Source organism: Cervus canadensis, chromosome 3 (genome assembly GCF_019320065.1).
Source record: "Cervus canadensis isolate Bull #8, Minnesota chromosome 3, ASM1932006v1, whole genome shotgun sequence".
NCBI lineage: Eukaryota > Metazoa > Chordata > Mammalia > Artiodactyla > Cervidae > Cervus > Cervus canadensis.
Window position 1 is genome coordinate 6,544,709 of NC_057388.1, and position 26,871 is coordinate 6,571,579.

At 47.9% G+C, this 26,871-nt stretch overlaps 1 protein-coding gene and 1 non-coding gene across 3 annotated transcripts in view; one reads left to right on the forward strand and one right to left on the reverse strand.

Moving 5' to 3' along the window:
• The window catches only part of ABCA13 (ATP binding cassette subfamily A member 13), a 417,355-nt gene that overhangs the window by 187,782 nt on the left and 202,702 nt on the right, over positions 1-26,871 (reverse strand). Inside the window, exons 41-44 of one of the 2 annotated variants that reach the window (XM_043462544.1) lie at positions 22,761-22,918; positions 21,355-21,585; positions 6,407-6,469; positions 5,343-5,367 (exon numbers count right to left, since the gene is read on the reverse strand). In XM_043462544.1, coding sequence (XP_043318479.1) covers positions 5,343-5,367; positions 6,407-6,469; positions 21,355-21,585; positions 22,761-22,918 — 477 coding nt within the window. Of the gene's footprint in view, positions 1-5,342; positions 5,368-6,378; positions 6,470-21,354; positions 21,586-22,760; positions 22,919-26,871 lie in introns of both variants that reach the window. The other variant, XM_043462545.1, reaches the window with a different exon arrangement.
• On the forward strand, positions 2,133-2,204 carry TRNAY-GUA. Its single transcript has one exon. It is a non-coding gene; the product is annotated as a tRNA-Tyr (tRNA).

Sequence of the window (26,871 nt, forward strand, 5' to 3'; positions counted from 1 at the left end):
TGTCCATCACCAACTCCTGGACTCTACCCAAACTCATGTCCATTGAGTTGGTGATGCCACCCAACCATCTCATCCTCTGTCGTCCCCTTCTCCTCCTGCTCCCAATCCCTCCCAGCATCAGGGTCTTTTCAAATGAGTCAGCTCTTTGCATCAGGTGGCCAAAGTATTGGAGTTTCAGCTTCAGCATCAGTCATTCCAGTGAACACCCAGGACTGATCTCCTTTAGGATGGGCTGGCTGGATCTCCTTGCAGTCCAAGGGACTCTCAAGAGTCTTCTCCAACACCACAGTTCAAAAGCATCAATTCTTTTGCATTCAGCTTTCTTTACAGTCTAATTCTCACATCCATACATGACTACTGGAAAAACCATAGCCTTGCCTAGACAGACCTTTGTTGACAAAGTAAAGTCTCTGCTTTTTAATATGCTATCTGGGTTGGTCATAACTTTCCTTCCAAGGAGTAAGCATCTTTTAATTTCATGGCTGCAGTCACCATCTGCTCTGATTTTGGAGTCCAAAAAAATGAAGTCAGCCACTGTGTCCACTGTTTCCCCATCTATTTGCCATGAAGTGAAGGGACCAGATGCCATGATCTTAGGTTTCTGAATGTTGAGTTTTAAGCCAACTTTTTCACTCTCCTGTTTCACTTTCATCAAGAGACTCTTTAGATCTTCTTCACTTACTGCCATAAGGGTGGTGTCATCTGCATATCTGAGGTTATTGATGTTTCTCCCAGCAATCTTGATTCCAGCTTGTGATTCCTCCAGCCCAGCATTTCTCATGATGTACTCTGCATTTAAGTTAAATAAGCAGGGTGACAATATACAGCCTTGACGTACTCCTTTTCCTATTTGGAACCAGTTTGTTGTTCCACATCCAGTTCTAACTGTTGCTTTCTGACCTGCATACAGGTTTCTCAAGAGGCAGGTCAAGCAGTCTGGTATTCCCATCTCTTTCAGAATTTTCCACAGTTCATTGTGATCCACACAGTCAAAGGCTTTGGCACACTCAGTAAAGCAGAAATAGATGTTTTTCTGGAACACTCTTTCGATGATCCAATGGATGTTGGCAATTTGATCTCTGGTTCCTCTGCCTTTTCTAAAACCAGCTTGAACATCTGAAAGTTCACGGTTCACGTATTGCTGAAGCCTGGCTTGGAGAATTTTGAGCATTACTTTACTAGCGTGTGAGATGAGTGCAATTGTGTGGTAGTTTGAGCATTCTTTGGCATTGCCTTTCTTAGGGATTGGAATGAAAATTTACCTTTTCCAGTCCCGTGGCCACTGCTGAGTTTTCCAAATTTGCTGGCATATTGAGTGCAGCACTTTCACAGCATCATCTTTAAGGATTTGAAATAGCTCAACTGGAATTCCATCAACTCCACTAGCGTTGTTCGTAGTGATGCTTCCTAAGGCCCACTTGACTTCACATTCCAGGATGTCTGGCTCTAGGTGAGTGATCACACCATCGTGATTATCTGGGTTGTGAAGATCTTTTTTATACAGTTCTTCTGTGTATTCTTGCCACTTTTTAATATCTTCTGCCTCTGTTAGGTCCATACCATTTCTGTCCTTTATTGAGCTCATCTTTGCATGAAATGTCCCTTGATATCTCTAATTTTCTTGAAGAGATCTCTAGTCTTTCCCATTCTATTGTTTTCCTATATAGAGGGAACATACCTCAACATAATAAAGGCCATATATGATAAACTCACGGCAAACAATATACTCAATGGTTAAAAACTTTATTTCCTCTAAGATTAGTAACAAGACAAGGATGTCCACTCTCACCTCTATTATTCCATACAGTTTTCTAAGTCCTTGCCATAGCAATCAGAGAACAAAAGGAAAAAAAGGAATCCAAATTCCAATCCAAATTGGAAAAGAAGCAAAACTGTCACTGTCTCCAAATGACATAATACTATATATAGAAAATCCTAAAGATACTACCAGAAAACTACTAGAGCTAATCAATGAATATGGTAATATTGCAGGATACAAAATTAATACATAGAAGTCTGCGGCATTTAGATGCTAAAAACAAAAATTCAGAAAGAGAAGTCAAGGAAACAATCCAAATTACCATTATCTCAAAAAGAATAAATACCTATGAATAAAGTTACCTATAGGGGCTTCCCTGGTGGCTCAGTCGTTAAAGCGTCTGCCTGTAGTGCGGGAGACCCAGGTTCAATCCCTGGGTTGGGAAGATCCCCTGGAGAAGGAAATGGCAACCCACTCCAGTACTCTTGCCTGGAAAATTCCATGGACTGAGGAGCTTGGTAGGCTACAGTCCATGGGGTCGCAAAGAGTCAGACACGACTGAGCGACTTCACAGGTTCACAGGCTCAAGGAGGGAAAAGACCTGCACTCAGAGAACTATAAGGCACTGATGAAAGAAGTCAAAGATAACACAGACAAATGGAAAGATACATGATGTTCTTGGATTGGAATAATCAATACTATCAAAATGACTACATTAACCAACAAAATTTACAGATTCAATACAATCCTTATCAAACTACCAATGGCATTTTCCATAGAGCTAGAACAAAAAATCTTAAAATCTGTATGGAGACATAAACGACACTGAACAGCCAAAGCAATCTTGAAAAAGATAGAGTTGGAGGAACTGGGCTCCCTGACTTCAAACTATACTATAAAGCTGCAGTCATCAAGACAGTATGGCACAGGCACAAAAAAAGAAATACAGATCAATGGAATAGGTCAGCAAACCGAGAAATAAACCCACATACCTATGGTCACACATCTATGACCAAGAAGGCAAGACTATACAATGGAGGAAAGACAGTATCTTCAATAAATCTTACTGGGAAAACTATAAATGATACTGGAAAAGCACGTAAAAAATGAAAGTAGAACATTCTTTAACACCATACACAAAAATAAACTCAAAATGGATTAAAGACCTAAATATAAGAGTGGATTCTTAGAGGAAACATAGGCAGAACACGCTTTGACACAAATTACAGCAATATTTTTTCCGAGGCATCTCCTAGAGTAACGGAAATAAAAATAAAAATAATCAACGGGACCTAATTAATCTTAAAAGCTTTTGCACAGCAAAGAAAACCATAAGAAAAGCAAAAAAACAACCACAGAATGGGAGAAAATATTTGTAAAAGATGTGAGTGACAAGGGATTAGTCCCCCAAATTTATAAACAGCTCATGCAACTCAATATAAAAAAAACAATCCAATCAAAAAACTGGGCAGATCTAAGAAGACATTTCTGCAAAAAAAACAACATACAAATGGCCAAGAGTACATGAAAAGATGCCAATTATCATTAATTATTGGAGAAATGTAAATCAAAAGTACAATGAGGTATCACCTCACACTAATCAGAATGGCCATCATCAAAAAAATCTACAAATAATAAATACTGTAGAGACTGTTGAAAAGGGAACCCTCTTACACTGTTGATGGGAATGTAAATTGGTGCAACCACTATGGCGAACAGCACAGAGGTTCCTTTTAAAACTAAAAACAGAGCTACCATATGATCTACCAATCCCACTCCTGAGCATATTTTGAACAAAACTGTAGTTCAAAAAGATGCACGCACCCCTGTGTTCCCTGCAGCCTATTCACAATAGCCAAGACATGGAGACAACCTAAACGTCCATTGACAGATGAATGGGTAAAGACGTGGTACTTACATACCATGGAATACTACTCAACCACTAAAAAGAATGGAATAATGCTATTTGCCTCAACATGGATGGACCTAGAGATTATAATACTGAGTGAAGTAAACTTCTTTAGACAGACAGCCTGAAACCTGAACTTTACAGATGTCACCAAGGGGGCTCAAGAGGAAGTGAGGTACCTGTTTCTGGAGACTGGAGGAAGTTCATAGTCTGCCAGTTCCTCACATGGCTAACCAGTGATCTCACTCCTAGATGCACACCCAAGAGAGAATGTATGTCCACAGATAACTCATACACAGATGCCCACAGCAGCATCTTCGTAATAGCCAAAAATGGGAAAAAACCCGAAAGATCATTAGCTGCTGAAAGAACAAACCAATTTTGGTGCATCTGGACAATGAACATGATCTGGCCACCAAAGGAGTGCAGCACTGGCAGACCAGCACGTGGTCCCCGGAAAACATCAGGCCGATAAAAGACGCCAGACACAGACATGCACGTGCCGTGGGCTCCACTTGCACGAGCGTCCGGAGCAGACGCGCACGCAGAGACAGACGGCAGAGGACAGCTCAGCTACGACTGGGGCACATGGGGGTCGGGGGGAGACAGACGGCAGAGGACAGCTCAGCTACAACTGGGGCACATGGGGGTCGGGGGGAGACAGACGGCAGAGGACAGCTCAGCTATGACTGGGGCAACGGGGGTCGGGGGGAGACAGACGGCAGAGGACAGCTCAGCTACGACTGGGGCACATGGGGGTCGTCGGGGGGAGACAGACGACAGAGGACAGCTCAGCTACGACTGGAGCACATGGGGGTCGTCGGGGGGAGACAGACGGCAGAGGACAGCTCAGCTACGACTGGGGCAACGGGGGTCGGGGGGAGACAGACGGCAGAGGACAGCCTCAGCTATGACTGGGCAACGGGGGGTCGGGGGGAGACAGACGCAGCAGGACAGCTCAGCTACGACTTGGGGGCAACGGTGGTCGGGGGGAGACAGACGGCAGAGGACAGCCCCAGCTATGACTGGGGGCACATGGGGGTGGGGAGACAGACAGAGAGGGGACAAGCTCAGTATGACTGGGGCACATGGGGGTCTGGGGGGGGGGAGACAGCGGCAGTAGGACAGCTCAAGCTCATACTGGGGCACATGGGGGTCGTTGGGGGGAGACAGACGGCAGAGGACAGCTCAGCTATGACTGGGGCACATGGGGGTCGTCGGGGGGAGACAGACGGCAGAGGACAGCTCACCTACGACTGGAGCAACAGGGGTCAGGGGGGAGACAGGTAAGCTGACGAGAGGTTTCCTCCTGTGGCAATGCAACTTGCTTTGAACTTGATGGGGGCAAGGGATCCACAACTCTATGAATAAACTACAAGCTGCTGAACTGTGTTAAATGGACAAATTGTGTGGCGTGTAAATTATTATCTCAATAGAGCTGTTAGAATAAGATACACCCGACATCATTAATCATTAGGGAAAAGCAAATTAAAACCACAATGAGAGACCCCTACAAACCAATTATGATGCCTAAAATAGATAATTTTTAAACCTGACAGTACCAAGAGCTGAAAAGGAAGCAGGGCCGATGGGAAATCACACGCTGCTTGTGAGAATGCAGTCTACCAAACATCTGTTGTCAACATCCGGAAGTGCTTAGTTCTGGTCAGTTATTTGAGGGTCTATGTGCCTGGAGTCTCTGAGGAAGACTGAGGTCTGTCATCCTCCAGGCCTCTCCAGCCCAGCTGTGTCCTCCTTTCTGGGGCACTGTGCACAAATCGGGCAGGAACTGGCCTCACCGAGGCCCAGTCACACACCCAGGTTCTGCTCCAGAGCTGACGCCTGTGCACGCAGATCTGCACGTGAAACCTAAGAACACACTTCAGTCCCACGTGGACAGAGGCTCCAGGGAGCAAGGCTCACATTTGGATTTTTCTGCATGTAAACCCGTCCTGGCAAAGTCCCTGCATGTAAGGCGCACATTGAGAATGAAGCTGGACTGGCTTGTTCGTGAGGCAGGAAAACAAAATGGACTGATTCTGTTACCCTTATTTTCTGTACTAAGACATTGCTTCTAAGATAGAGTTCTGAAGAAATGTAGAGCTGTCCCACAAACACACAGATGTTTGATTCAAGTCAAGGAAAAACACCAAGCTTTCTGCCTCCATCCAATTACACCCCTCACTCTGCTTAATCTCCTCCTCTTCAACTTTTCTTAAATTTATTTAATGGGAGGACAATTACTTTACAATATTGTGATGGTTTTTTCCATATACCAGTACCAATCAGCCACAGGCATACACGTGAACTCTCTCTCCTGAACCCCCCCCCCACCACCCTCCCCACCCCATCCGTCCAGGTTATCACAGAGCACCAGCTTCGGGTGCCCTGCATCATACATCAAGCTTGCACTGATTATCGATTTTACCCATGGTGATACATATGTTTCAATGCTATTCTCTCAAATCATCCCACCCTCTCCTTCTCCCACTGAATCCAAAAGTCTGTTCTTTACGTCTGTGTCTCCATTGCTGCCCTGCACCTAGGACTGTCGGTACCAGATACCATATATATGCGTTAGTATATGGTATTGGTCTTTCTCTTCCTGACTTACTTTGTTAAAACAAGGTGGCGGTAAGGATGGGGGCCTCACCTCACGCCCCCCCACCCCCCCAACCCAGTAGAAACGCAAAGAAACCCCCTGACTTACAGTGACCAGGACCAGGCTCTGGGGGTGCCGACTCCAAGCTCAGGGCAGCATCAGGTTGCTTCTTGGAATCTTGCAGAAGATGCAGAAACACCTTTTTAAAAATGGAAAAGAGCTTCACATTATTTTATGTTCCTTTCCACATTGTACCTCTTCTGCCTCAATTACCCAACTGGGTCATTATGACAATAGTCACCAAACAGCCACCATACTTGATTTGGTTGTTCAGTTAAAGGACAGAACTCTAAGGCCACCTGGTCCTGCCCGCAGGACAGAAAGGTGAGTGAAACCAGTCTGAAGCTCAGGACACCTCGGTTCTGGCCAAGCTGCCAGGCAGGAGTGGGCAGGGCATGTGAGGCTTACCGCACAGGGCATCCAACTCAACTGTGGTTTGTGAATCACTGTCCAGCATCTGAGAAACTCAGGAAGAACCAGGCCACAAAGTCGTGAGCCGCACACCGATCCAGAGTGGGTGGGACCACGTGCGACAGTCCCCACCACACCGTCTTCTCCACAGGCGCGGGGACCTCACGCTACCTAAACAGCTTTGTCCTACAAACTGGCTTGAAGTCAGTAATTGGTTAGTGCTGGACGCTGAGGCCCTGCCTCACTGTTCAAACCGAAGGGCTGCGGCTGTCATCAAAGTCCACAAACAACAAATGCTGCAGAGGGTATGGAGAAAAGGGAGCCCTCCCACACTGCTGGCCAGAATATAGAGCATTCCCTATGAAGAACAGCATGGAGGTTCCTTACAAAACTAAAAATAGAGCGACCACATGACCCAGCAATCCCAGTCCTAGGCACATATCTGGAGAAAAACATAACTCAAAAAGACAGATGCACCCCAATGTTCATTGCAACACTTTACAATAGCCCGGTCATGGAAGCAACCTAAATGTCCATCAACAGAGGAATGGATAAGGACAACGTGGTGCATATTTACAATGGAATGTTACTCAGCCATAAAAATAGTGAAATAATGCCATTTGCAGCAACATGGATGGACACAGAGATGATCATATTAAGTGAAGAAAGGCAGAAAAAAGAAAAACATCATAAACATTGCTCATATGTGCTATCTAAAATATGACACAGCTGATCTTATTTACAAAAGAGAAACAGGCTCACAGACATAGGAAACAGAGCTATGGTTACCAAACAGGGAAGGAGGGAGGGATAAACTAGGAGTTTGGAATGAACTTATATACACACTACTATAAAAGAACTAGATAACCAACAAAGACCGACTATGTAGCACAAGGAACTATACTGAATATCTTGTAATAACCTATAAGGGAAAAGAATCTGAAAAAGAATATATATGTATGCATATATACATACATATATGTGTATATATATATGGGCTTCCCTGGTAGCGCAGCGGGTAAAGAATCTGCCTGCAGTGTAGGAGACCCCGGTTTGATTCATGGGTCAGGGAGATCCCCTGGAGAAGGAACAGACTACCCACTTCATTCACGGGTTTCCCTGGTGGCTCAGACAATAAAGAATCTGCCTGCAATGCAGGAGACTTAGGTTGGATCCCTGTGTTGGGAAGATCCCCTGGAGGAGGGCATGTCAACCCACTCTAGTATTTTTGCCTGGAGAATGCTTATGGACAGAGGAACCTGGTGGGATACAGTCCATGGGATCACAAAGAGCAGGACACAACTGAGTGACTAACACTACTATACATACACAAAAAGGAATCACTTTGCTATACACCTCACACTAACACAACATTGAAAATCAACTATATTTCAATAAAAAAAATTTTTTAAATCCAAGGACTAGGCCCAAAATCAGTATGAGCGAGGTGCAAAAGCACGTGCTGGAGACAGGGACATGCGAGGACAGGCGTCTGTGGGTGACTGCTGGGGGGAGGGGACAGGCCGCGTGCAGAGGAGGGAGGTGTCCCTGATGCCAACCCTCGCGGGTGAGGGGAGAGGCAATCTGGAGAGGGCAGAGGCGCTGGGCTCTGAGGCAGGGGCTCCACGCCCAGCTAAGGTCTGGTCAGCCCTGCGCTGCAGACAGAGGACACACACATCCAGAGGGCAGAGTGACAGTAACTCAGTGCATGACGGCCACAGGCCCGGGAGCAGGCAGCGGGTTTCCTCACTCATGGCTCAGCCCCTCCCGGGGACCATTGCTGAGCCAGGCACTGCCCAGGGCTGCCCTCCCCCGGCGGCATCACCACACACACACGCCCCCTCGCCCCTGCCCACGGCTGCAAAGCCCTGGGGTCCTGACCTCAGCCCCCCTGCAGCCTCCCCACCAGCTGGGTTCCCACAGCGATTCCAAGTCCCACCCCCCCTGGACTCTGCAAACAGCACTTCCATCCTGAGTTTATTTCGGGGTCCGAGCACAGAGGCACTGACTGACCCTAGGCCTTCCTAGGAGCCCGTGGCCCCTAGGAGAAGATGGGGAGAGGGCGCCGGGGGAGAAGCAGCTGGCAACCGGGGAGAGACCCGCCTTCTCAGTACACATGATGAATTAGTTTGGGCAGACTCCTGCTGAGAGGATTCTGAGTCCTCCGAATTGGTGATGAGCCATGAGGTGTCATTACGTTTGATCTGATGAGGTTGCTTTTATTGGTAAGATAACCCCTTGCTGATTCCCAGTAAGACCCCAAGGAAGAGCTGCAGACCTCACAGTTACTACAGGTGGAAACAATAACTTAATAATAAGAGAAGAGCAACTCAGTGCCACGTGTCACCCTGAAGAAGTATTCACCACCCCAGCTTCGCTGCCTCATCTAATAAACGGTATTAATGATAAGATACAAAAAACAGAAGTGTTGCAAAGAGTGAATGCGTTTGCAGGTAAAGCTGGGAAGGCAATGCCAGCCACATGGGAAGCTCGTGATATCTGACCCCAAGAGTGATGGGAGGAGGAATAAGGACAGCTGGGTGCCTGCAACGTGTCACATCATTTAATTATTAAGTTGACCCAATGAGATCAACACGGTCATCCCCCTAAGAGGAGAGCACCGAGGCCCAATGAAACCAGCATTCACCTGGTGCATTTACCAAGAATGAAATTAGAAACAGCAGAAATAGTGCGACTCGAGATTCATTCACTGAGCAAAGACTTCCTTTGTACCTCATTTTAATGGGAATTTTAATAGGATTTTAAACTGTAATTGTGAATTATACAAAACATACCTTGATAACAAAAAGGAGTCTTGACAATCATCTTCATCTACGCTTTTAAGTTTTCCTCTTTCTCCTTTCCTAGCAAGGCAGTGTGTGTGTATGTGCACCTGTGTACTTGGGAGGAGAAAACAGAATAAAGGCAGAGGCCCTGCTCTCAGAAGCTCACAGACCACCGGACAGATCAGCACAACACAGAACTCAGCACCGTATGGACTAGTCTCAGCATCCTGGGGCGATGAAGTACAGCAGGGTGACTGCACTTGACAATACTGCACTGTACATTTCAAAGTAGCTGAGAGAATAATTTCTTTCATTTCTCATAACAAAAAAAAATACAATTATGTAAGGCAATGGATATAACTAAATTTATAATGGTGATCATTTCCCAATATATACATAAATCAAATCATTTAATGTTGTGCTCTTTAAACTAATACAATGTTATATGTCGATAAAACTGAGAAGAAAGAAATGACCAAATAAAACATCAGGGACAGTAAACAGTGTGAAAACAATTGACAATTTAACAAAAATATGGATTTAAGTACAAAGCCTATGGCACCTCTAAAGGAACAGAAGGTCAGGTGTTGCAGAGGCTTCATTCCGGGATTTGTGTTTTGGCAGTTGAGAAGAGCTGCCGGATCTAACTTCCATAATGGTCCCAGATCACCTCAATGTCAACCGGGCCATCAATGCTCAGACCGCAGGGCTGAGCCTGCGCCCTCGTCAAGCCCAGCTAGACCCCAGACCTGACCTGCGCTGAAAGTGCCAGCTTGATGGACTGCACCCTGGAGACGGCCAGGGCAAGACGCCTTCTGCCTGGACGCCGCAGAAACTCATGAAACTGACCAAGCTCTGCGAGACAAGGGCGGCACCACTGCAGGAACGTGAGCAGAGGAAGAATTCCCAAACTTTGGCCAATGTAACATAAGCTGCGTCTTTCAGCTTCCCCACAGAGATTTTTTTTCCAAAAAATGGAAGATAAAATCAGGAGATGGTTTAAATGATAAAGAATAAGACAGTCACTGGCCAATCCTCTCCAGGCATGGGATTCTGGGCAGGGCTGCCCCCTGCCAGGTCACACCGTGCACACAGGAGGACTTCCATTATTTTAAAGAACTTGAATGCGTTCACAATTGCTGATATAACAAATTGTCACAAACACAGGGCTTAGGACAACGCACATCCTCCACCTTATATTCCTGAAGGTCAGAATCTAAAATGGACCCAAGGACTAAGATCAGGACATTGCAGGGCTGGGTTGCCTGTGCAGGTGCTGAGGAAGGAGGCCCTCTGCTGACTTTTTCAGCTCCTAGTGGACTGTTTGGCTCGCAGCCCCTTCCTCTGTCTTCAGAGCTCATCACTGCGATCTCTGCTTCCATGAAGGCATCACCTGCTCCAGGGTTCCAGGGATACAATGGCTCTGGAGGTTCCGAGTGGTTCTCAGTATATATTGAGAGATGGAGTGAGTACGGAGCCTGAAACCCCACCAGGAAGGCATCCGAGGGAGCAGCTGCCTCACGACCATGACTGCATCCAGCAGCCAGGCTCCTGGGAGACAGGATGATTCTAGCTCCTGGGAATTACAATAGGATCTGGAGCTCAAAGATGGGGGAACGTGTTACAAGACACGGATCAGCCCAGTGGGGTCCACCGGCTAAATCTGATGTGTATTCCAAGTAAATAATTACAACAGTGAATTGTAGCTCACTGAACAAGATAGGAAGCCATGCGTCACTATGGATATCAAGAGACAGGGTGAAGATAAAGTGCTTCCTTGTGCTAATGTCAATTTAAAAATGTAGAATCCACGCTGGGGTTAGGAAATTGTCCCCTTGGCAGATGTCTCAGCCACAAGGAACACGGAAAAGGGCTAAAACCAGTGGGGAAAGTGGAGTGAAGAAAGAATGGGAATTTGAAGAATCTCAAGGCACATCCCCCAAAAATAAGCAATAATGATAGAAACAGGAAACAACTTCCAGGGGAAACGCCTGGCAGACACCACGTGACCTGGACGATCAAAGATCTGGTCACAGTGTGACGGATGGACCCCCAGCACCCGGCAGTGAGGAGCAAAGAGACAAGGCGCCCCTCCTGTGACTCTCCAGCCAGAATGTGAACAGGAGGAGCCCACAGTGAGGGGGTGAGCAAAGTGAGGGCTCTACCATCTGCAGGAACATCCAGATCACCAAGCCAAGGAAACAGGAATCCTTGCTGCTTGATGGCTGCTCCGGAGATGGGCAGTGAGCTGAGTGAAAACTCACGTTGATGAATCAGATCCTTTTGCTCTGAAGGGCAAGGGTGGGATGACTGAAACATGATGGGCAAAGACTGCCTGGGGGTTCTTTGTTCTTAGAAGTTGTTCTCAAAGAGTAAAAATAAATAACTAGAACATGAATGTCAAGTCCTTATCCCCACTCTGGACTTGATCTTTTCATCCTCTTAATGCTGTGTAAGATGAAGGCATCTGAGCTCAAGCACCCGAGGAAATGACACTCGGGACCCTCTTGACAAGAGAAACAAAGGAAACCCTCCTAGAGGAACTCGGCAGGCTCGATGGAAAGAAATTGCCCATCTCACATGGGCAGTCTGACCTTCCTAAAATACTACTAGAAGCTTCAGGTTTATTAAAACTGCCCTAGGACACTAATCATGGAGGGACACGCTGTTGGGCGGGGAGGTGGTATAGAGGATGTATGGGAAACCTTGGTACCTTCTGCTCCACTGCTGTGAACATAAAACTGCTCCAAAAACTAGTCTGTTCAACACCATGCTACTCACATCCACCCTACATGCATTATGTCAGCAGATTCTGTCTTCGCCTCAGAGACGGCTGTAAACAGAATGCATCTGCAGGTTGGGGGCTCCCACTCTCCTGGCCCACAGCCCTACACACAGCAAACACTATCCTTTGCACTGGAGACATTGTTCAATTGCTCAGTTGTGTCTGACTCTTTGTGACCCCATGAACTGCAGCATACCAGGCCTCCCTGTCCATCACCAACCAACTCCCGGAGGTTGCTCAAACTCATGCCCGTTGAGTTGGTGATGTCATCCTATCATCTCATCCTCTGTTGTTCCCTTCTCCTCCTGCCTTCAATCTTTCCCAGCATCCAGGTCTTTTCTAATGAGTTGGCTCTTCGCATCAGGTGGCCAAGGTATTGGAGCTTCAGCTTCAGCATCAGTCCCTCCAATGAGTATTCAGGGTTGATTTCCTTTAGAATTGACTGGTTTGATCTCCTTACAGTCCAAGGGACTTTCAAGAGTCTTCTCCAGCACCACAATTTGAAAGCATCAATGGAGGGATGGGTTTGTAAATGCCAAAATAAAGACAGTGAGGACCACAATCAAATTCCACATCCCAGTCTCACTGGCCTGGGGCCTGTTTAGGGACGGTGACTTACGAGGACATGATCGCAGCTCAAGTGAAGCCTGGGCTCCAGCTGCAGGGCCTGGCGTGCTGCTGGCAGCCCCTCCTCGCCCACTAGGAAGTCGTCAGGCAGAATGCAGGCAAACAAAAGAAAACGTCCTGGGGTGCGGTTACAGCCCCGCTAACCGTAATCGAGCGCAGACACAAGACAGCAAAGTCAATACTCGCCAAGTGTAAAGACACAAAATTGGTGGAGATGGGTATTTTATAGACAACACCAAACAAAAGAATTTTTTTAAGGTGCTTAATCTCTTTTCAATTTAAGAAAGCTTTCTCAAATAGATCCAAATATACTGTAAAACTATATTTCACTAAATCTCCTATCTGAGGTATATGAAATGTTGGCTGCCCCTAACAACAGATACTTTCTTGTTTAGCATGTGTGTGTGTGACAGAGAGAGGAGAGAGATGAGACTGTATCAGTCAATATTTATTTGGTACCTATTACACACAAAGCGTGTGCTAAACCTAGCGGGTGGAAATTACTGCAAGGAACTGGAGGAGCAGATGAGACTTTCAAAGTAATTGAGTAGCTGGTTCTGTGACTCCTCACTGAGCTTGTGTGGGGAGGATTAACAGGATGTGCAGTGGGAGGAGGGGGACCCTGGAAGACAAAGGGCAGTTTACGGGGAGGCAGGTGTGGGGCAGAATGACTCCTTCAAGGAGCAGAGACTGGAGACCTCTGTGGGTCCAGTGCAGTGGAGGCCCATGACCCTCTGCAACAGTCACAATGTTTAAGAGTGGATTTTACTGCATGCAGTTTAAACAATATGCTTTTTAAAAAGAGAGTAAAGAGAAGGAAGATTTTAAAATGCCCAAAAGGGACTATATTCAATATCTTGTGATAAACTATAATGGAAAATAACCTGATATATACATATAACTGAATGACTTTTGCTCTACACCAGAAACTAACACAACATTTTACATCAACTATAGCTCAACAAAAACAAAGAAGTGTTCAAAAAGAACATGGACGGGTAAAGTAAAAATATTTTGGAGAAGAAAGGCAGATACTAAACAGAAAGAAATATTTAAGGAGTACAGCATAAAAATCATTTTTAGAAGTCATGCTATGATGAAACAACGATCATGACATTAAAAATATTAAAAAATGTTTAATTTCAGAATAAATCACTGCACAGGTACTCTGGAAATTAGCGGCAAGAAAAGTAATATTGTAAGTCTTCACCTTTGTTTGTTTTCTTGCTATTTGTAGCCTGTACTCAGCATTATTATATTACTCAATCCAATGAAAAACTGCATGTGAAGGTTAGGGAAGATTTGTCTCTTTTAGCAATGAGAAACATGGAGTTCCAGCCTAGGATGCAGGACGGGCTTCCCCCTGGCAGCACATACAACACAAGAGCCAGGATTAATCTCAAAAATATACAAGCAACTCCTGAAGCTCAATTCCAGAAAAATAAATGACCCAATCAAAAAATGGGCCAAAGAACTAAACAGACATTTCTCCAAAGAAGACATACAGATGGCTAACAAACACATGAAAAGGTGCTCAACATCACTCATTATTAGAGAAATGCAAATCAAAACCACAATGAGGTACCATTACACGCCAGTCAGGATGGCTGCTATCCAAAAGACTACAAGCAATAAATGCTGGAGAGGGTGTGGAGAAAAGGGAACCCCCTTACACTGTTGGTGGGAATGCAAACTAGTACAGCCACTATGGAAAACAGTGTGGAGATTCCTTAAAAAACTGGAAATAGAACTGCCATATGACCCAGCAATCCCACTTCTGGGCATACACACTGAGGAAACCAGATCTGAAAGAGACACGTGCACCCCAATGTTCATTGCAGCACTGTTTATAATAGCCAGGACATGGAAGCAACCTAGATGCCCATCAGCAGATGAATGGATAAGGAAGCTGTGGTACATATACACCATGGAATATTAAAAAAAAAAAAAAAAGAATTCATTTGAATCAGTTCTAATGAGATGGATGAAACTGGAGCCCATTATACAGAGTGAAGTAAGCCAGAAAGATAAAGAACATTACAGCATACTAACACATATATATGGAATTTAGAAAGATGGTAATGATAACCTTATATGCAAAACAGAAAAAGAGACACAGAAATACAGAACAGACTTTTGAACTCTGTGGGAGAATGTGAGGGTGGGATGTTTCAAAAGAACAGCATGTATACTATCTATGGTGAAACAGATCACCAGCCCAGGTGGGATGCATGAGACAAGTGCTCGGGCCTGGTGCACTGGGAAGACCCAGAGGAGTCGGGTGAAGAGGGAGGTGGGAGGGGGGATCGGGATGGGGAATAAGTGTAAATCTATGGCTGATTCATATCAATGTATGACAAAACCCACTGAAATGTTGTGAAGTAATTAGCCTCCAACTAATAAAAAAATTAAAAAAAATTAAAAAATAAAAAAAAAAAAAACACAAGAGCCGGTCACTCCCCGGAGCCCACACTCCCTCCTCCCCAGTGGGACAGGGGACAACTCGGGGACTGGGGGAAGGGGTTACCAGGGGGAAAACGCTGGGGTTACAAACAGGTGCAATCATTTTGGGAAGTAGTTACCTGTCAAGATTACAGGTCTGAAGGTTCGTATCTTTGTCCCAGAAATCACACTTCTGAATCTAAGGCGAGGACAACAGAACACCCCCCACACCCTGTTCACCAACATCTGCACCATCTTATTGACAGTATGGAAACACTGCAAACGATTTAAGTGCCTAAAAGGCAGAAGTGAGAAGCTGCATGATGGAACTTCTTTGTGTTAGAAATTATGCAGCCATAAAGATAATGGTTATGAGGGAAATGGATACTGCTTGAGATAAATAGCATTCATTGGGTAACTCCTGATTCTTTTATATACACACACATATATATATGCAATGAGATTTCAAACCTAATTTAAAATTCTGGGCAAGGGAAGTCCCTCACCATCCAGTGGTTAGGAATCTGAACTTCCACTGAAGCGAGCACAGGTTCAGTCCCCACTGGGGAATTAAGGTCCCACCTGCCCTTTGGCCAAAAGTAAATAAATAAATGCAAATTATATTAAGGAAAATAGAAATAAATTAAATTCTGTGTGTTAATTTTATATCCTGCAACTTTACTATATTCATTGATTAGCTCTAGTAATTTTCTGGTAGAGTCTTTAGGGTTTTCTATGTAAAGGATCATGTCATCTGCAAACAGTGAGAGTTTGCCATATGACCCAGCAATCCCACTTCTGGGCATACACACTGAGGAAACCAGATCTGAAAGAGACACGTGCACCCCAATGTTCATCACAGCACTGTTTATAATAGCCAGGACATGAAAGCAACCTAGATGCCCATCAGTAGACGAATGGATAAGGAAGCTGTGGTACATATACACCATAGAATATTACTCAGCCATTAAAAAGAATTCATTTGAATCATTTCTAATGAGATGGATGAAACTGGAGCCCATTAATACACAGTGAAGTAAGCCAGAAAGATAAAGACCATTACAGTATACTAACGCATATATATGGAATTTAGAAAGATGGTAACGATAACCCTATATGTGAAACATAAAAAGAGACACAGATGTACAGAACAGACTTTTGGACTCTGCGGGAGAAGGCGAGGTTGGGATGTTTTGAGAGAACAGCATCGAAACATGTATATTATCTAAGGTGAAACAGATCACCAGCCCAGGTTGGATGCATGAGACAAGTGCTTGGGGCTGGTGCACTGGGAAGACCCAGAGGGATAGGGTGGGGAGGGAGGTAGGAGGGGGGATCAGGATGGGGAATACATGTAAATCCATGGCTGATTCATGTCAATGTATGACAAAACCCACTACAATATTGTAAAGTAATTAGCCTCCAACTGATAAAAATAAATGGGGGAAAAAAAAAAGAAATAAATTAAATTCTGGCCAAGTTCCTAACAAGCTGAAGGTCTCCATGGAGGAGAGAGGAAAGAGATGGGGGTGAGTTGGGTGTGGTCAGAAATCAGGGAGAAGCCACAAGAGGGGGCCCAGGGGAGGCTGAGGGACGAGGCTGGCGGATGAAAGAGCCCAGCAGGAGAAGGGACACTCCCACACGCTAGGGTGGAGGCCCCAGGGCTGCCCCACCCAGGGAGAGGGGTCCCAGGGTGCAGTTGTGGCCACCTGCCGCATGGCCAGCCCGAGGGACGCCCAGACATCCCACGCAGGCCCCAGTCACACTGACCACACCAGGCCTACGCTGGGGTCCCCTCCATCAGCCCCGCTCCCTGCTCCTCAGGGCACCCAACTTCCAGGGGAGCCACGGAGCCAAGGGGGCAGACATACCAACAGCCTGAAGGCGGGGCCACAACCCGTGGGTTCTCTGTCCAGTGCCTGGGCTGGGCCGCCCAAAACTCTGCCAAAACCTCGAGGGCCATCCCACGAGGCAGCCAGACCCGGGCTCCCTGAGGCAGGTCATCACGGCCCAGGAATGAGGGCAGCATGCAGAAACCTCTACTTCTACCCCGAGATGAACCCTGTCAGCGGATAAGAATCCCTACCATTTAAGGCGTCGCCACACGTGTCCTGGAGCAGCCAGCGCAGCCACGGTCAACAGTTTGACAGAGGTCACTTCACTGTTGCCCCTGCTTCAGCAGGCCGCAGCTTTCTGTTGCACTTTAAGTCAATTTTCCATCAATGTTTCTAGCTTTTACCAAAATAAAGGGCTTCCCAGGTAATATTAGTGGTAAAGAACTGCCTGCCAATGCAGGTAGACTTTAAGAGACCCAGGTTCGATCCCTGGGTCAAGAAGATCCCCCGGAGGAGGACATGGCAACCCACTCCAGTATAACTGGCCTGCAAAATTCCATGCACAGAGGAGCCTGGCGGGCTACAGTCCCTGGGGTCGCAAAGAGTCTGACACAACTGAAGCAACGCAGCATGCAATAAGAATAATGCTTATGAAGGAGGCGAGTGGCTTAAAAAGACCTGGCAGGCGACCTAAGCGACACACACAAACAGGAAAACAGCAGGGCGGCCATCTCTCCTTGCTGCAGTTCAGGGCAGGGCTGGAAGGTGCGACCACAACCATCATGTGAAAGAAAAGAAGGAAACGACTGGGGAAAGGGAGCGAGAGGAGAGAGGGAGCAAAGGGGAGGAGGAAGGGAGGGAAGGAGGGAGGGAAGGAAGGAGAGAGGGGGTAGTTACTAAGAATACTGAAGGATCTGATTTACATAAAGCACAGTTCTCAATAAGCCTCTCCTTGGATGTCCATGCTGCCTCGAGACAGTACTGACTGGTTCCAGGAAGTGCACTGATTAACGAAACGTTTAAAAGCTAAGCATCTGCCCAGAACTTAAAGACCCTCCTCACCACGTTCCCTGAGATGCTTAAAGCCATAAAATGGTCAGGCCGATCCCTCCCCAACATCTCCCTCCAACTCACAACAAGCATCACAGGATTCCTAAGGGTCCCTGCTTCACTGGCAGCAGAGTAAGATGCCACTTACATGAAAAAACACTTGCTCCAGCTGTGGGTTTAGTCGTAAATAAGTGAGCACACATAAGCGTGTGTGTGCTTGTGTTCACAAGCGTGAACACTCATCGTTACTGGTGAGTGTGTTTGGTCCGAAAGGCTGAGCCATGCCCCCTCAGGCCCGGCGGCCCTAGCTGAGTCCAGCGAGCACAGGACATGTGTCCATCTGTCCATACCAGGCACCATACACCAAGAAACACCCAGAGACACAGACAACTTCAGAGAGACACCGCATAACATGTCTGCATGTGATTGGCAATCCCCTCTTCTTACAGTTCAAAAGAAACTCGTCTTCTTTTTCAAGTGACCTAAGCTGGCGAAACAACGCCCGAAGGCACCTCCTCTCCATCTGCAGAGAAGCTGTGATTCACACCACACGGAGGCTCCTAACGGTACAGATCACGAGCTTCCTAGTAACTAGTGACTAGATTCCGGGATGACTCAGACTGGTCACCCAGACTTCAGAGGACACTGCCCAGTAGCGTGTGGCATCACCACAGCCCAGACCGGCCGGGGCTCCAAGCAGCTGCCGGGGCCATCCACCCAGGTCCACAGAGAACCCCGACCCACCCTGACTCAGGCACCGTGGGAGGGAGTCTGAGAAATGCCCCGTCTGCTGCATCCACACAGGCAGGACGGACACAGCCAGAAGCACTGGACAAGAGGTGCCTTTTCCTGGAGCATACACGCAGTTTATTTCCATTGTTACCCCAAAGCCCCAGCAACAGTCTCACATTCCAAGAAGGACCTTTACTGCTTTGCCTGGTTCATTCCAGGCATTTAACTATTTCGGGTAATTCCTGGAATAATTATTCCATTTTAAAGAACACAAAACTGAGGCTCAGGAGTTGAATGACTCATCTGAGGCTGCAAGTACTGGAGGGAGAAAGGTGTGGGCTGAGACCCACCGCCTCCACTGTGACAGGCTGTCCCCACAAGCCGGACACACTGTCATCTAAGAAACACTCATCAGGGCGTGACGGTGAGCTGGTTGCAACATCTGTCACCCTGCTGATCGCCAGGGTGACTTGGCTGACCTTGCTGCCTAGGGGTCTGTCCCCTTCCTTCCTCACCGCTCCACGGGTATCCCTCCCGAAGCTGCAAGCTCAGTTGAAGAGGATGACCACCCCTGATAGAGGAGGATCAGGCTTTGGTCAAGGGTGTACCAGTAGCTGTGCTCCCCTGCTAGAACCTCCAAACAAGCTCTCAAGGAAACGCTGATCAGCAGCCACTGGGCCGAGCGTGCACCAATGCAGCTAGGCATAGAAGACCCTCAGCATCCCAGGCGCAAGATGGCAAGTCAGAGGGGGTCACGGAGAGGACCACAGTCGGGCAGGCAGAGGAGGCGGGCAGAGCTGCCAGGACCGTGGGATCAGGGCTGCCTTTCAACAGGGATGGCTTCCATGTCTCAGCTGGAAGGACAACAGAGGGAAAGCCGGCCCTGACAAAGAGGGTTCAGGACTCCAAGCTCTGGCTGAGGAAGCAGCTCATACCCATCCTTCCTGGTTGTGAATCAGGCTGTCCCCTGTTGTTCTGTAGGCCTCTGTATTACCTGAGAGTAGTATAGAGTAACACCTGGGACTTTCAGTGGCCATGAGAATTAAAATACTGAGGCTCCTAGAATGTCAAAGGCTGAACTGGTTGGGTTTTGGAAGGGATTTGGGGGGCTGAAGGCACATGCCGGGGTTAGTGACGCAGGAGGTGAAGCAGCCATTTGTGTGTGCTCTATTCACAAGAACAAGATGATAGCTGATGGTCCATGGAAGCCAGAGCATCACCCCCAAGGTCACGGCCCATTCAACTTGACTCACTCTCAGAAAACCCAGGTCCAAAAGCAGCACTATCATTTATAAGCCCTACAATTCAGGGTAAAATTAGCCTATTGGAGCCTCATCCTTAAAACAGGAATAATAAGTTACAAAGGTAGCAAGGGAAAATAAAATACATTCTATGCATAAAAGCTGTTTGTAGCACTGCAAATCTTTTACTGCTTTCCAATCTTTTATGGGCACTTATTCGAGAGAAAAGTTGTAGTGGCTGCCGTCACCTGGAGTCACACTGATTTACACGCAAATGGCTGCTTTACCTCCTGCGTCACTAACCCTGGCATGTGCCTTTCAGCCCCCAAATCCCTTCCAAAACCCAACCAGAAGTTCAGCCTTTGACATTCTAGGAGCCTCAGTATTTTAAATCTCATGGCCACTGAAAGTCCCAGGTGTTACTCTATACTACTCTCAGGTAATACAGAGAAGGTGGCCCAAGGGTCTTCCCAGGCATTTTTAATCTTCAGCGCTTGACTTTTATTTTAAATCTGCAGTGCTTTGTAAAACTCAGATCTAGCTAACAATCAACCTCAAGGCCCCCACTGAGGCCACTGTACACAAACTAGCAACTTCCTCCTGGAGGAAAAGCCTGGCTCTGGCTCCCTGGAGCATCCAAGAGGAAACCACACCCATACTCCGAGGGGTAGGTGCCAGCACGGGAAAGGAGGGGGAGTGGGAGGGGAGGAGAGGGGAGGAGCATCGTTCGGTGTGTGAGCTTCTGCCCATCTTTTCCCAAGGCGGGGCTGGGACTCCTGAGCAGAACTAGGTCCAGAGAGAAAAGAGAAGGACGCCTCCAGGTGAGGAAACAGGACCAGCCAGCCTCCTGCTGCTGAAACTGTCTGGAGAGCTAGTGCTTCTGGATTAAAGAAATCAAAGTTCTCAAATATAAAAAGCTATCCCCCTTAAAGAACCACAATCACCTATCGAGTGCATTAAATTCATGTAAATGCCATGCCCACTGCCAAAGAGAGCTGGGAAATGAATGAAAATGCACAAGGTCCCCAGCACATCCTTCCCAGCTGCCTCTCCCACGCACAGCGGCAAAGCACAGACCAGAAAAGCCTGCCCGAGCATCTGTCATCAGCAGGTACCTCTTCTAAGGTGGTGTCTGAGAGCCCGTAGCCTGTCAGGTGCAGCTGGTGGAGGTTCTGGTCGAGGGCCTCGAAGAGCCCTTCGAAGCAGGCTCTGTCTGCACCCTCAGGGATCATGTAGCTCAGCTCGCCCCGGCTGCTGCCTCGAAGAGATGCTTGTGGGATGTAGGTCTGGATCAGAGACGTGGCACAAGCTGTGTCCTTCAGGTCATCGGCCTCCAGAACAGAAGGCTACCCCCCAAGAAAGCAAGCGAACAGTAAGGAATGCAAACCCAAACATACGGAATTTACATCAACTGGTTTCGCCTCTAGCCCTAAGCAAATTATTTTAAAATTTCAACTCCAAGCAGCAAAATCAAGAAATAGCATTTCCAGGATGCATTGCACCTTTTCCTTTTTAAATTTAAATCTAGTGGGAAAGCTGGCCAGGCAAGATGTAACACTAATTGGTCCCCAGGTACATGGGACAGGCCCCTAGGAGGTCTATGCTTACAGACACCCTTGCTGCCTACGGAGAATCCTGAAAGCCACTCCAGCCCAGCAACTGGACCACAAGATATAGAGCCTTCCCAAAAGGGAGACAAGGACCCCCACCCAAGGAGGAAAGCCACCACCCCACCCCAGGACAGCAAGACACTCACCCTGAACAGAGAGGAAGCAAATAGGAACCTGGACTCGGGGCCACCAAGGGTCAGACCATCAGGACTGGGGGGTAGGGGGCAACTTAGAGACATCAGCCCTGAATCCCAGCCCCAGAGCAGCTCCGGCCCGCCCCCAGCTGACACAGGGCAATGAGGATGCCTCTCACTGACAACTCTGACTTCACCCTTTCTATGGTACAGCTTTAGCCTCTGAACCAAGCATCAGGGTCAGAAAGTTACCTGAGAACACGCGGGGCCATGGCGGTGCCCGGCCAGCCACTCAGGCCAACCCTGTTTCCCATCAGGGGCCCTGAATCCCACCTAACTCCTCCTGGCAGACAGAGAGCATCTGGGAGGCCCCACTCACTGCTGTAAAATTTATTTTAGCACCAGGGCCTCCGTACCAAAGGCCTCCACGTAATTACCACCTCCCTTTCCAGCCTCATCCCTGGCCCTCCCAGCTCCCTGCCCCCGCCCCCCAACTCCACACCCACCAGTGTGGAGTTTCTCTCTTTCTCGGGCACACTGTTTCCTCCCCAAAGACTGAGATCCCAAGGACCCTGTGCAGAAAGCATGCACTCTATTTTGTCACCTCCCCCAAGACCCAGAGCCAGCAAGGCCCTGCCTGAATTTGGGATAAAGATCTTCTGAATGACTCGACTGCAACATGGAAATGCTGTAACTGAGGAACAGTCTCAATTCGTCTCCTCCATTCCCCCAACCGAGGAGGGACACATCTCCCTGTATCCGCAACCAGGGTCTCACCTGCCTGCTGAGCGTCAGGCGGAGCCCCTGGGCGTGGGCCTGGGTCAGGCTGGCAGGGGGCCCGGAACAGCAGAGCCGCCCACGCTGCAGCACGGCCACGTGGTCACTCAGCGCCTCAGCCTCGTCCAGGTGGTGGGTGGTGAAGATGATCGTCCGACCTGCGATCCAGCAAAGGGGGCATCAGATCTGCATGGCACACCAGGGGTTCATCCTCTCCCTCCGGTGGAGGAGCAGGGGCGGCGGTGGGGGGTGGTGTCAAGAGCATCACAGGGTTTTCAGTCAGTTGAGATCACCGCCCCCCCCCCCGCCCCCGTCAGAGCCCTGGAAACACCTCAGGGTTAGGACATGGCTTCTGCAAACCCACCATCACAAGATGTGACGCTAAAGGGCAAGCCAGGGGGTCCCCGGGTCCAATCACCCCATCTGTGAGCCCCGAGACAGATCGCTGAGTGGATGCAGAGGAGAAATTCACAGAGAGACAGCTGTACAGGACATCCTTCTCTGTCCTCTGATCCTCGACTCCCCACCCTCAACCTCACTATCACCTCTGCCGGACGCTGGAAGAAGCTCTGTCCGATGGAAGCACTGCTACTGCTGCATAAGAACATCAGTAGGCACCGTGAAGGGGGGACAGCAGCCAAGGGGCCAGTCAATGCCCTTGTCAAGTGATGTGACCACGAGTCATGGGGGGCATGACGCTTACCTCCTCCTGGGAAGAGCTCACAGCAGCCAAGGCCACAGAGAGAGCATTCTGGGCGCTGGGCAGGGGGCGAGGTGGGGTGGGCACGAGCCAGGGCCTCCCCAGGGAGAAAGAGGGCACGTGGCCACTTTTCGCAGAAACAAGTGATCAGCTTATATGTATCCTCTACGAATTCTCACATCTGGTCACATTATCCAGCCCTTTCTGGGGGAGGAAAGGGCCCAAACTGACCTAAGGGGGCCAGAGGCCACAGAGCCTGGAAGGCATTTTCAGAAAGTTCATGTCAGTTACGTGAAGGGACACTCTCAGGACTTTTACTGCTGTTGGCTTGGCCAAGAAGTTTTTTGGGGATGTGACGGAAAACTCTGAAAAAACTTTTTAGCCAACTCAATACATTCCCCCACAGGCCTACATCAAACCCAATTCTACCTATTCTGGTTTACTGAATAAACACACTGATTGATTCTTATCCCAAAAGCAAATTTTCCAAGCACAAAGGCTGAACATGATTTTAATTCTGCCTGCCTCTGTGCTAGGTCGCTCCAGTCATGCCTGACTCTTTTTGACCCTATGGACTGTAGACTGCCAGGCTCCACTGTATGGGATTCTCCAGGCAGGAATACTGGAGTGGGTTGCTATGGCTTCCTCCAAGGGATCTTTCCAACCCAGGGATTGAGCCTGCATCTCTTATGTCTCCTGCATTGGCAAGTGGGTTCTTTATCACTACCACCACCTGGGAAGCCCGATTTTAACTCTACCTGAGTTTATATTTTTTAATAGCAGAGAAATATAGAAAGACCAGGATTCTCAATTCATCTTTTAAAAACCACATCAAAAGGAAACCATGATATGTAGACCCTAGAGTAACAGAGGGGCAGGGGGGATGGTGGCCACTTTCACCACATAGTGTATGTGTGCTCAGTCGTGTCTGACTCTTTACCACCCCATGGAAGGCAGCCCGCCAGGCTCTTCTGTCCATGGAATTCTCCAGGCAACAATGCTGGAGTGGGTTGCCATTTCCTTCTCCAGTTTAAATAAAAGCTATGTGCCTATTCTATTGTTCACCATAGATGTGTCCCAAAGACCAAAGCCAAATCCCCTCACAACACAAGTTCCTTCAAGGCTAAGAAAATATGCTCAGTCCCTGATCTGGAGTTAGAGACAATTTAGAGACCAGATAATGTGTTTGCAGACAATTGAATCATCTAAAAATGAAAAGTCAGCTAGAATATAAACTCCCCAAAAATGTAGATGAAGTTCATAGATGTTTGATGCTTCTCAGTGGACATTTAGGCAACTTGAGACACAGCTCAACCCTCAACGGACAACTGTCACTCTACAAGACACGTCTTTACTGCTTCCCCGGTTCGGGTGCTGTGTCTGAACCCCTCTCCCCATAAAGTGATCTTTCCCACACCCACTTCTCTTTTTTAACAACAGTGATGAACGGCCACTGGCCAAGCACCCATGTACCCCGTGCTCAGCTGTACACTTTCACGCACTTCTCACACCACCCTACCAGCGGCATGATCCTCTCCACTTGCAAACAGGAAAACTGTTTGCCCAGAGGAGTGAGATCATTTCTCCAGGTCATATAGGACATGTGGAGCAGGAGGGGGACGAGCAGACCAATTTGCTCTGGTACCTTTTCCGTCCTTATTGCTCCCACCAAGGGAGGCACGGAAGCACTGTTCAGAGGCGATCAGCACTGCGTATCACTCAGAAGGAAACACCGGTCAGGTCCCAGGAAGACAGAACCCCAAACACCAGGGTTCTGCCAGTAGAACCTGCTTCTACTCAGCAGGGGTCTCCTGTTTTCGTGCTTCGCTTAGATCTGGTTTACAAAGCTGCGGCAAAGCTGCCTGGAGGTTTGGGGCTGTTTCCAGAAACGGCTACATTTTGATTCTTGAAAACATATTTCCCTCCTAGGACTCCCCCACCCAATCCTACTGATTTTTCATTTCAATCAGCTCAGGGACTCTTCGAAGGAGCACCCAAAAAACAACCATTGCCAAACGACCAAGAACAGTGAGAAAACATTTAACTCATAAGAAGAGAATCTGAAGAAAGTTGCCTATTTCTGAGATTTTTATCAGATCTGGTTTTGTATCCAAAGTTACAATTACACTCAAATATTCTGTCAGCTGAGCCCTCAAGACCCCAGCTCTGATTTTTCAAGTAAACAAGAGTCATGAACTTGTGGTATGAAATTCGAGCTGCAATTCAGGTGAGCAGGGAAACAAAATCTACTCATCTGTCTGCCTCTCACCCATCCTTGTCATCTGCCCTCACTCTAGGAGCAGGGAAATGATTTACATTTGTTTTATCTCAAAACTCCATCAGTCCCTTTAAATGGTGTCCAAAAGTCACGAGTTTTCATTTCTGGTCTCTACTTTCCTTCCCAGAGGGCCTTAGGTAAGTGGATGGATGGGATCTTGGGGCAATGGGCAGGCAAGATGCTTGGGCGCAGTGTGGTCAGTGTCTCCTGGTCCCAGGTGATGACTCAGACCTGTCCCCGCCCTACCTGTATAGCAGAGCCTTTCCAGCTGGCTGCCCGTCCCCCAGGCTCCCCCAGCTTCCAGGGCCCACCTCGTCCCTCCAGGCAGCCTCCCTGGCAGGCTCTGCGCCCTCTCAGTCCAGAAGCTGGGAACTGTGAAAGTTCAGGACACCGCCCTGGGCATAGCCTTGGGCCAGGGTCCTGCTCGGCCTCATGAGTCTGACGTAGCTGCACCAGGTCCGATGAATCCGTACCCCTGACACAACCTCAAGATCCTGGAATGGTCGCCCAGCCCAGGCCAGTGCCAGAAAGGAATAGAAAGCCACTCCTGCATCTGATTTTCCTGTGTCCCTCAGCATCTCCTCTACGTTTCTGGAATATAAAGGACAAGATGGTCCTTTCAGGGCTTCTCCCTGACCCCAGACTAAGCTTTAAGTGCCAGGAGCATCTCTCCTGCCCTAAGGAGAGAATTTGATGACTTTTCTTGGGTCCCTTCTCCTTGCATTCCTTCAGGAGCAAATCCTAACTTCCCTCAGGGAGGTGAAGGCTTCAGGTCAAGTCAGAAAGGCTTTGTACCCGGAGGAGCCAAGATGGCGGAGGAGTAGGACGGGGAGACCACTTTCTCTCCTACAAATTCATCAAAAGAATAACTGAACGCAGAGCAAACTTCACAAAACAACTTCGGATCGCTAGCTGAGGTCATCAGGCGCCCAGAAAAGCAGCCCATTGTCTTCGAAAGGAGGTAGGACGGAATATAAAAGATAAAAAGTGAGACAAAAGAGCTAAGGACGGAGATCCGTCCCGGGAGCTCTTAGGCGGCATTGCTTGGGGTAGGGTCCGGCCCGAGTGCCCTGAGGACAATCGGAGGGAACTTCTGTGAGTTTCCAACTTGAACTGTGGGAGACCAAAAGAGA